Source organism: Pyrus communis, chromosome 3, assembly GCF_041283825.1.
Source record: "Pyrus communis isolate YQ-2024b chromosome 3, ASM4128382v1, whole genome shotgun sequence".
Classification (NCBI taxonomy): domain Eukaryota; kingdom Viridiplantae; phylum Streptophyta; class Magnoliopsida; order Rosales; family Rosaceae; genus Pyrus; species Pyrus communis.
Genome location: NC_142567.1, coordinates 26,415,519 through 26,426,700, shown reverse-complemented (window position 1 = coordinate 26,426,700; position 11,182 = coordinate 26,415,519). Strand labels below are relative to the sequence as shown.

The 11,182-nt window shown below is 35.6% G+C and overlaps 1 protein-coding gene across 1 annotated transcript; it reads left to right on the top strand.

The window, feature by feature from the left end:
• Nucleotides 1-3,139: 3,139 nt before the first annotated feature.
• LOC137715512 (putative N-acetyltransferase HLS1) lies at nucleotides 3,140-5,196 on the top strand. The gene is made up of 2 exons (XM_068454861.2): nucleotides 3,140-3,628; nucleotides 3,726-5,196. Exons 1-2 carry the CDS (start codon nucleotides 3,455-3,457, stop codon nucleotides 4,722-4,724), a joined length of 1,173 nt encoding a protein of 390 aa, XP_068310962.1. The 5' UTR covers nucleotides 3,140-3,454; the 3' UTR covers nucleotides 4,725-5,196.
• The last annotated feature ends 5,986 nt before the right edge of the window (nucleotides 5,197-11,182 follow it).

Sequence of the window (11,182 nt, the reverse complement as noted above, 5' to 3'; positions counted from 1 at the left end):
TTTTCCCAAACACTCCTCGTATGGAATAACTTCTACATGTATATGCTATAATATATGTTAGGGACAATTTAGTTGCGGTCACTAACAGTTTTAGAGAATTGAACTTTAAAAAAAAGTTGGATTCAAAAGTATTTTTCTTGATAAATAATATTAGTCTGATCCAAACAGTTTTAGAGAATCACATTTCTTTTAGCTAGCACGAGAATGAAAAAACAAGGGTTTGCGCGACGAAGAAGTAACATGCGTCGCGCAAAAGCTCTTTGCGCAACGAAAGCACCTGCGTCACGTCGCGCAAAGTGTCTTTGTGCGATGAAAGCACCTGCGTCGAGCAAAGTGTCTTTGCAGAACGAAAGTAACCTGCGTTGCACAAAGACATTTTGCGTGACGCAAGTGCTCCCTTTGTCACGCAAACCCTGCTTTCACTGCCTTTGCATAATGGTTGGCACGTGACTCAGGTTTCTTTGGGCTAATTTTCAGGCAACATTTTTTGACTTTACGCGATGAAGGTACCTGCATCGCGCAAACTGTTTTTGGTACTAGTGAGAAAATCACATTTGAGAATTGAACTTTAAAAAAAGTTGGATTCAAAAGTATTTTCTTGAAAATTAATATTAATCTGATCCAAACAGTTTTAGAAAATCACATTTCTTTTAGCACGAGAATGATTTAAGCTGATGTACAATTAATGTATCAATTAAATAGATCATAAGAGAATCACAATTTTTTTTTCCAATACATGGGGTAAATCTTCAGCACTTTACTAGAGAAGATGAGTGTTGTCGATCTAATTTGATATGAATATCAATAGAAAAGTAAGTTTCGCTCTCAATTTTATTTTGCTACACTCTTCTATTTAATTCTAATATTTGAATTGAATAAATGTAAGTAAAAATATGAGACAACAGAATCAGAGGCGTGTATAATCATTTCTATCTATACTTTTGTAGAAAATCTTGGTACGTATGAGATATAAAGTGTTGGGCAATACTTGGAGACCAACTATTTACATCAAAATTGTGTAAACCTTATGACGTGGTTGTTGATAATTGGATTACTACGTAAATGTTGATTAACATGCTTATTTCTTATTAGTAACACATCACATGATTTACAATTTGGTTTTAAAAATTTGACTACCAAACATTACTCTAAAGTGTCAATTAGCAAACTACTGAAATAATTGATCTCCATGCCTATCTCCTTTACAACATGATCCATACTAAAGAAGAATCAAGGAACCCACGCTCCCCAATTATAAATTCCCCTCCCTACTCATTGGGCATATTAGGAATGCTTGTAGCTAGCTTCAAAGCATCCAATTATATTGAGAAAAAAAGCATATGTAGAGGGACAACATAATGCATGGAAAGAAAAACCACAAGGCAGAGAGAGATTTGCAGACTTCAATTGGAAGATGCATTTTGTTGTGGAGTGTTGAATCATTAGAGAAGGGACCCTCAGTTTTCATGTAAAACATGTAGTGGCAAGATCACAACCCCCTTGGTGGTAGTGGGTTGGGGCAAAGAGTGATTTTCTGGTGGGGTGGGAAAGCATAGCCTTTACACACACGTGTACACATTGCTGTTGGTGAACGTGTCTTTTCTAGTTAAATTAATGGAAGGTCTAATGATTAAGGAAGAAAGGTTAATTAGTAAGTTGGGATGGAACTAAGTACATGATTAAAGGGCCACAAAATAATGAAAAAAGAAGCATGAAAAAGAGCACAATAGCAATGGTTAGGGCATATTGTGCCATTTTTATTTTGTTTTTTGTGTGAATGTAAGTGCTTGGTGCAATATTATGAAGTGATTGTGCTATTTTCTATTAGGGTTTCTGTTATACATATTTTTAATGATTACTTTGTCATTCTATTTGGGTTTCTGTTGATGAGATTGTGAAAAGGATTCTGCTTAATGGCCTCATACACATCCCAATTTGTTGCAAATCTCACAAGCCACCATCTTCAGCGTGCAATTTAGAGAGAAGTCTAATACGTATACTTTTTTTATAGACAATCATCTATGTCGTGAGATAATTGAATTTGATCCACAGTTCTTAATTGTGCTTTTCTTAATCAGTTTCCACTGCGTTCTCAATTTCCTAGCTTTCTTTCATCAAAGAAATTTAGTTTCATCTCTCATTTTGTCTTGTAATCTCTTTAATTTCCACGCACTTAAGGCGCATTAGGCAAGTATTATCATTAATATTTGCTTCATTAGCAGAGAGCTCAGCATGACTTAAGTGGGGTTTCACTTTCACTTCCGAATCTAGGTGTTTTAAAAATGGAGGTTATCAGCCACACAACGCCACAAGCACACGTACAACAAAAACCATATAAAATAGTCCAAAAATGAGAAAAAGTTAGTGTGGTTGGAAAGGGATTTCATTTCCTCCTTTCCAAACTGATAATTAATTAAAATAATCCTTGCACAACTTAAATTAATCATCTGATGATATACCATGCAAACCAACAATTTTATACAAGCGTACACGTAGCCCGCCGACACAAATTCAATTAATTAATTAGGTGATATTTCATCTTCAATTATTTAATTATATAATCCACATTATCTATAGTATATCTATAAATATTGGCCTCTGCCGACTGTACGGTGCATCGATGAGGTTGGTGACATAGTGGAGTGTAACTATTACCTGCATGATATTAGGCAAGAGTGGTACTCTATTTTATACCCAATATGCCAATACTTTGGTAAATTCAATAGGTTAATCTATCGGGGTCGGCCAACGACATAATACTCTTATTTCTTAGGCGTGCAAAAGTGGGTGAGCCTGAGGTTATCAGAACGTTGATAGGTTTAATTAGTAAGTCTAAAGATGTTTAATTCGGAACATTATCAGATTGTGTTAAATATACATTAGAAGTGTGACATATCAATATCTTTTACGTAAAAATTTTCCTCTAAGTACGATAATTTTACAGAAATCTGATTTTGGTTACCAAATTATGTGATAATTTTTTATAATTCGTTAAACAGAATAAGTTTCAAAGCAGCACATGCATGCAACTATATATCACTTTCACATTGATTGGTATTTTCTTTTCTCAAGAGGAAAATTCGAACTTGAAACTTGTTCCGTTATTTTTATTCAAAGCTAAAGACAAAAAAACACAATCTATTTGTTTGTTTAACACCCTTTTGTCTAGTATATAATATTATTCTTGTATCTGGACTAGGTTGATGTTGAGGATAGAGAACATTTCCAAGTGCCCCCAGCTCCATATAAATGCCTCCATGATTATCATTACGGAAAATTATTCAGGCCAAACAAGCTTGATAAAATAGCCTGCATTTTTTGTGCCTGAAGGTACATATATCTGGCTTTAGCCCCTCTTTATTATAGAATTATAAACCTACAAACCTCCCCCTTGTTTCGCTTCCAAGATTACTGATCATCGTACATATCTTGGACGACAAGGTTAAATTCCGGCATGGGATTTCAGGAGGCTATAATTCGAAGCTATGACGGGCTGGTGGATAGAGGAAGAGTGGAAGATCTCGAACGAAGATGTGAAGTAGGGCCATCCGAACGTGTGTTTCTCTTCACCGATACGATGGGTGACCCCATATGTAGGATCAGAAGCAGTCCGATGCACAAGATGCTGGTACGTTACAACAATACTATTCATTCTTTATTTTTCGATAATATTCTTCTTTAGTTTCCAATCAATTATACATCTTATCGATTGATCTGTCATATAGGTGGCTGAGTTGGACAACCAGTTGGTTGGGGTCATCCAAGGCTCTATAAAGGTGGTCACAGTTCATCACAAGAAGCCACCACCTAATGATCAGGCCAAAGTTGGCTACATCTTAGGCCTTAGGGTTTCACCGCTGTATAGAAGAAAAGGAATTGGGTCAAACCTTGTGAGCAAATTAGAAGAATGGTTCATAGACAATGATGCTGATTATGCATACATGGCTACGGAGAAAGATAACCTTGCGTCAGTCAGACTTTTCATAACAAAGTTTGGCTACGTCAGGTTCCGGACGCCGGCGATTCTGGTGAACCCGGTTCGTTACAGGCCCCGCCACGTGTCTTCCAACGTTGAGATTGCAAAGTTGAAGGTTGAAGAAGCTGAATATCTCTACAGAAAGTGTATGGCAAATACTGAGTTTTTTCCTCATGATATAGATAAAGTGCTTGGGAATAAGCTGAGTTTGGGGACTTGGGTGGCTTACCCTAGAGGAGAGTTGAAAGATTTTGGGGTACATGGTCATTTACCTGAAAGTTGGGCTATGCTTAGTGTGTGGAATAGTGGAGAGCTTTTTAACCTGAGGCTAGGGAATGCACCCTTATCTTGCTTAATGTATGCAAAAAGTTGGAAATGGATGGCTAGGGTTTTTCCTTGCTTTAAATTACTGCCTTCCATGCCTGATTTTTTTATCCCTTTTGGATTTTACTTCATGTATGGGTTGCACCATGAAGGACCATTGTCAGGGAAATTGGTGAGGGCTCTCTGCCAGTTTGTGCACAACATGGCTGCTACCACTTCAGAGAATTGCAAGGTTATAGTGACAGAAGTTGGGGGCTGTGATCCAGTGAGACATCACATCCCACATTGGAAATTGCTCTCATGTTATGAAGATTTGTGGTGCATAAAGGCCTTGAAAAGTGAAGATAGAAGAACTAATAGTGTCCATGAATTCACAAGAACGCACCCAACAAAATCTCTCTTTGTAGATCCAAGAGAGGTATGAGACAACGGAACTTCTGCCATGCATGCAAAATTTGAACTTTGTCTGAACCGCTAATTATATTGATCTAACGGTTCAAACAGTGTTCATGTGGCAGATGTTCTCCGTCCATGCAAAGTCATGACGAACTGAACTTCTTTGGCCCTTTTGCAGCATAGGCTGCTTTGTTGCGGAAAAAAAAATTGAAAAATGTTGAGAGAAGCCAAACTTAACCCCACCTCATAATGTTTTCTTTGATATAAGTCTTACCCTTCATTGCATGTCCACTGTTTTTTGAGCTTTTCTCTTGTTCCTTTCACGTCGTGACACAAAATCTCGATAGATTTACTTAATTAGGTGCCACCATCGGTGTCCTTTGTGTGTTTGTGATTTTGATTTTGCGTTTTCATGATTCAAACTTATCAATTAGGCCAAGGTGGTCCAAATTTTTGTACCCATCTCGTTATGAGGTAAAGATTTTAGCTGGACCCTCCAATGCTTCTGTCCTGTCACATTCTTGGATAGACACCACAACGTGCCATTGTATAACCCCATTTAAATTGAAAGCTATACATAATAGCATGCTTTGTAGTACTAATGCACGTCATATGATGACCAATATACATTAAACAAAGTACAATAATACAAGACCTGAGTTAGAATAGTCATCGAAGTAGCGGAGGATTCCCAACCGTAGATGCATATCTATAATTGAGATTCATAATACACCGCCGATTAAATGTCGATCACTCGTACATGGACGATTATCTCGAGCATTATTTATAGACTATGATGCAATGCAACGTCTGAAATGTAGATCCACATAAATACTTGAAATTTAGGTTCGTTTTCCATATTGTTTGGGTATTATATATTGTCACTAGCTAGCCAAATGTGAGGAGCTACAAAATTCACATCCCTCTCATATCGTCCGTGGAAAAGACCAAAGTAGGGTTAATGTTATAAGTCATTAGTCATGGTCAGGACAAAGATTAGATAAAACATGAATTAGTTAAGCGTCTTATGCGTACTTCTATCTCCTGCCAAACAAGGAATTAATTGAAGTCTCATTGTCTTTTTTGTGTGGTGGTGGTCATTACTAGCTGCAATTAAATAAATTAGAGTTTCAACTAATAAGGAGGCATGCATGTGCACTAGCACTAATGATGGTGGTTAATTAAGATATGAGGATAATGTCTGGGGACAGTTGGGTTTAACTGTGATCGAGAGGCTCATTGTCCCCGTTCATCAATTTCTCATGGACTAGTAAGAAAATGAGAGAGTATAAAAGCTGTCCCGTTGGCATGGAAAAGTAAACCAGGGAGAGCCAGCTCAGCTATAATGTTTAGTGGAATTCAATTTTCTCACTGTTTGCAATTGAAACCGTTGAATGAACAAGAATTTTAGAATTTTAGACTGTTAGATGGTTGTTAAGATAACTTTCAATTATCGTTGACAAATAATATTGTGATTTTTAATCACGATAATTATTTATTGAGTTCATTGAAATTTTCTTGACATTTTTTTTATGCAAGATAAATGGGATGCAAATCATATCCCTGATATGGGATCAAAACAATGCATGTGTTGATCCAATTAAAAGTCGTGGGCTGCAAGAAGTTCAAATATGCATGTACTTGTGCATTATCTAAACCCAATATTAAATTAACAGCATGTAGCACTCTTAGCTTTAGATTCTTCACTCAATGACTGAGATAAAAATGGGTTAGTAATTAGCACGTAGAAGATAGGTTGAAATTGTGCTGACGGTTTTAGCTATGAAGCCCAAGAAAGCTCAAATATAGGCTTGTCTTATCTTTGAAAATATCTTGGGTGAATGGCCAAAGGATATTGCACGCAAAGTGATTGGTCACACCAAGTCATTTTAGCAGAGTTTGAGTCTACAGGATCATGTTCCATAAAGTTAGAATTGCAATTGGACTCTATCAGGTGCCAGGCCGCGCCAAGCAAATATATTCTCTACGCGAAACCCTATCAAACTTTGAGAAAATACTAACTGCTTCACCTATATATTCATTTTAGTTAAACATCACTGAGTTGACAAACCGGCGTCATATTCAGTTTGGTTAAACATCATTGTTGTTGTAGAAATGGTCGGTCTAGGAGTACCTTCAGTTCGGTTAAACAAAACTTCTTCTAGTTCGGTTGGTTATCCATCCAAATCTAAGTCAGCAAAGAGTCTTCGATTCTTTCACCGAAAGAGGTCACTTCATCAGCTTTTCCAATGAAGTAAAGTGTTCTATGATTTGTTTATTCACAAGTGCATTTCTGAATTTGGCATTCAAACGACCAAACCACTTTCACCATAAAGACGCTCATTTCTTTTCAATATCTTTATCCCTACATACTAATGCCTATTTGGTGCACCTCTGTTTTCACAAATATAGTTGAAGTTGCCGAATCTGGTGCAAAAGATTGAACATCGTAACAAAAGGCATAATCTTATATGTAGGTCCAATGCAATTTAGAACTCAATGCCGAGAGTGTTCCTTCTGAGGTCAAAATCACCACTTAACGGAATCATCTGGTTAAAAAATCCCAAGTTCCTAATATGTGAAGAGAGACTTTTTAACAATATGCAGAGAAATCCCAAGATTCTCTATCTCCAGTTTTCAACCTTTTTCTTCTGAATCTAGCTCTCTAGTCAATAAGAACAAAAGGATTGAGCAAACGTTTTATTCACAGTAGTTGAGAAAAACAGCCTCTTGGACCACGTTGAATCGTGAGTCATGAATTTGAACATAAAGCCAATTTATGATCTGAATTGCTTAAGATAAGTACAAAACTTTACTCATACGAGCAATGCATGTACTGTTCTTTGAAAAGCTTGCCACTGCCTTGGAAGGAAATTTCTGAGGACTTTATGATCGATGACCAAAACACCTTTAATTGGACCGAAGACTAATCATTCCGCCGCCCTGAAGTCAGCTGTACTGCGGTCGATGTTAATGAATGAGGATCCTCTTTGTGAGGATCTTGAGGATCTCAAATCATGTCCGTTTATCGTATATTGTACGGTTAGAAATCATTTTAAATATTTTTATTTTAAATTAAATATAAATAGTATCTGACAAACATTAATCGTATGATATACAATGAACGATCATGATTTGAGGATCTCTAGGATAAAGTGTTGAGTTTATGGTTTGACTGAGCTGCCATGTCGCTGCCATGTCGCTACCATGTAAATCATTTCTTGTAAGATTCACATAGAAGACAAAGGTTTTAACATCAAGAGTTTGAAAGTTTAGTCACCACGTACATTTGGAAGAAGTAACTTTCATTTTTCGTAGACTGTTAGATGAGACTAGTATTTGCCTACACACTTTGTGTATATGAACACATTCTTTTAGAAAATGAGAAGGAGAGAGAGAACGTGGGGGGAGTATGAGGTTTTTGTTTTTAGTTATTTTTTTTTATTTTTTTTAATATTAGAGGTATTTTAACATTACCTGTGGGTGAAGCTTTAATAAAAAACAGTAACATTTGGACCTGTGAAATTACATTATTGCCCATCATTTTTTTTTTCTGTGATTGAAGACTAAGTTGTCTTTTCATCCTTTTTTAATTGACAAAGAGGGCTTCCTTAATTAGTATAGATAAACATAAGGATTTCACTAATTAAACCAATGTTCCAAAAATTGCTAGATGGCGGGGAGGGGTCTGGGCGAGGGGTTAAACAATTGATGCAAATCCATTAAGTAACATTGATAAAATATAAAATAAAAAAAAATAGAGGAGAAAAAGTCCACTATTAACAACTAACAACTTTCATTTTCAAATTTAGAGCTCGTTTAAGGTTGCTTAAAATCTTTAAAAACCAGCATTTAAAAAAAGTTGAAAAATTAATTTCGTTTGGTAAATGAAAGAAAAAGTGTTTTTTTTTTCTAATAAAATCATGGGTAAAAAACCTCATAAAAGTAAAAGCAAGTGAGACCAAGCTTCTCAGAAGTGCACTTTTTTTTTAGAGAGTAAGATTCTTTCCGTTCCTATTCTCATCCCCTTCTCTCATACTTTGCTTTTTGTTTTTTTGTCTCTATAAAAAATTTATATAAGATGTTGACGTAACTTAATCGTAACCGTTCAAATGAAAGGGGAGGGAATGAGAGAGAGATTAGAAGGGGAGAAGTACGCATTAATGAAATTTTCTAAATTTGTGGAAATTTAGGGTTAATGTGAGTTTATGAAAACTTGTTGACAGGTTGTGTTTAGGGTTTATATTGTTGACTGGGTTGAGTTGAAGTTATATTTCTCACTTGGTTGACTTGTGTTGATGAAAACTTGTTGAAATTTCTGAATGAACTAAATTTTTCTAAGTTCATGAAGCTTTGTTTAGGATTAGTGTAGGTTTATGAATACTTATTGACATAATGTGTTCAGTGTTTATATTTTTAAATTGAGTTTGAGTTGGAGTAATATTATTGACTTGGGTTGATCAGTTGTGTTGATGAAAACTTGCTGAAATTTATGAATGCTTATACTGTTATGTGTTTAACTTTTGGTTTTAACTCATCTTCTGTATTTGGTAGCACAAATTCAGCTTTGTCTGCACCAATTTCATTTGTGCATCAACATCCTCGGTTTATTCTATATTTTTGTCTACTTCTCTGTTATCCTCCGTCGAAATTCAAATCAATAACTTGTTACTTTAAAGTTACACAAATATAACCCAAGTTCGCATGTGGTCCAATATCTTAAAGAATGAGGTGTTGAGTTTATATCCATGTGTCCAGGATTCGAAACTTCTCACTTTCCTAAATTATTGTAATAGTTTCAAATTTCACGACTCAAAACTTTGAACTCAATCTCAAAAAGGCAAAAGAAAGAGTAAAGGTTGCAGCTAAAACACGAAGCAGTTTAGCAGCACAGTTTCTGGACAAGGGTTTTTATCTTCACTGGGAGGCGCGCGTAGATCTACTTTTAAAATTTGTAAAATCAAACCGGTTTACTCGTGAATTATACGGGTCTTTAGAACTCGATTTTGCCAATAAACTCGGCTGATCACAGCCGTTGGATCTTCGTCAACTTAGATTGTACGTTCACATATTTCGTTCACATGAGAGAAACGCTAACTGACCCAGCATTGGAAAGGCCAGGATTTGATCCAAACTTTTATCAAACCAGTCTCAAAGGTCTTTGGGAGAGAACCTGCTACATAGTCCAAATAACTGAGTTGTTGGGCCTTTGAGAGGGAAATCCTCCTAAGCAGGAATTGCTGGGCATTTGACTAGTATTTGCTGGACTCCTGCAATGTACCCTCTTGTTTCTTCAAGCCTAACACACAACCAAAATCTTCAAACAATTCTCTTTCAGAAATAACAATATTGTATCTTTCAATTTCGTCATACTCAAGCTCAAGTAGCATAGGATGATGGTTTTTTCCATCATATTTTGGAGTATTGGATACTCCAGCTTTTATAATTGTTAGATATTTGGTCAAAAATACACAATCAAGAACAGCTAAAAAGTTAAGAGTAGGCCTATATTTCAGAGTATCATAGAATTTTTATATGATAAATAGATTGACATAAGATAAATACAGTAACTTAAAGTTGAAAAGTACGTAGGTCCCTCTTTTTTCCATGTGACAACACGTCTCTTTACGCATGCCGAATTTTCAAGCTTAGAACATGTACAAAATAAATCATGTGACATGGAGCACATGTGGTTATTGGGCTCCACACATGGAACAACCTGCATTGATATCATAAAGAAAGTTGAGGTTCCACCATTAAAAAAATAAGTTAAGCATAAAACTAAGAGAATTGTTATTAGCATTCCAAAAATCTCATCTGGCACTCCAAACTTTCTATAATTAGAAAGAAAAATACCCTTGTGAGGAGTGTAGAATGAGATTTTTAAAGTGCTAATAACAATTTCCAAAACTAATTGACAATATGAAAAATAACTTAATTGCTTATAAATACGTACAAAATCCCTTATTTTTTTGGTAAGAGATTCATACTCTCCACAAAAATATACACTTAAAAGGCTCAATGACCCATTACCTACCTCAACTATTGAGCCTAGATAGTTAAAATTATAAACCGCATGATTGAACTTAGTGGTAGACACTTACAAATCCGTAACACAATAAAAAATAGATCTTTATCTTTAAATCGTCTACTATATTGAACAAAGAAATTAAAGTGATTTAGGAAGTGCTATGGTTTATCAATTTTCATAGCTAAGGCGTCATCAGCTGATTGGCTTGCATGAGTGACAGCAATATTAGAACCCCACCACTTTAAATTGCTGTATTATTTTTGGTGGGGAAGGTGTCTTCCTTCAACAAATTAATGGAATTCATACTCGGCCATCTTGTTGAAAATGATGCATCTCCTTCGAGAAGAAAAAGGTTTCCAAATTAAAATTTTGAACTGAAAATAAAAGTTACTAATTTAGATGCATTCGTTGTGAAATTGCTAATGACGTAATACTATCATGAGCAGATTATTCAC

Excerpts from the sequence above, each read along its gene's own strand:
- LOC137715512 (XM_068454861.2), top strand. The coding sequence starts at position 3,455 with ATGGGATTTCAGGAGGCTATAATTCGAAGCTATGACGGGCTGGTGGAT. Across the intron at positions 3,629-3,725 it reads GTCCGATGCACAAGATGCTG|GTGGCTGAGTTGGACAACCA; the intron begins GTACGTTACAAC and ends TCTGTCATATAG.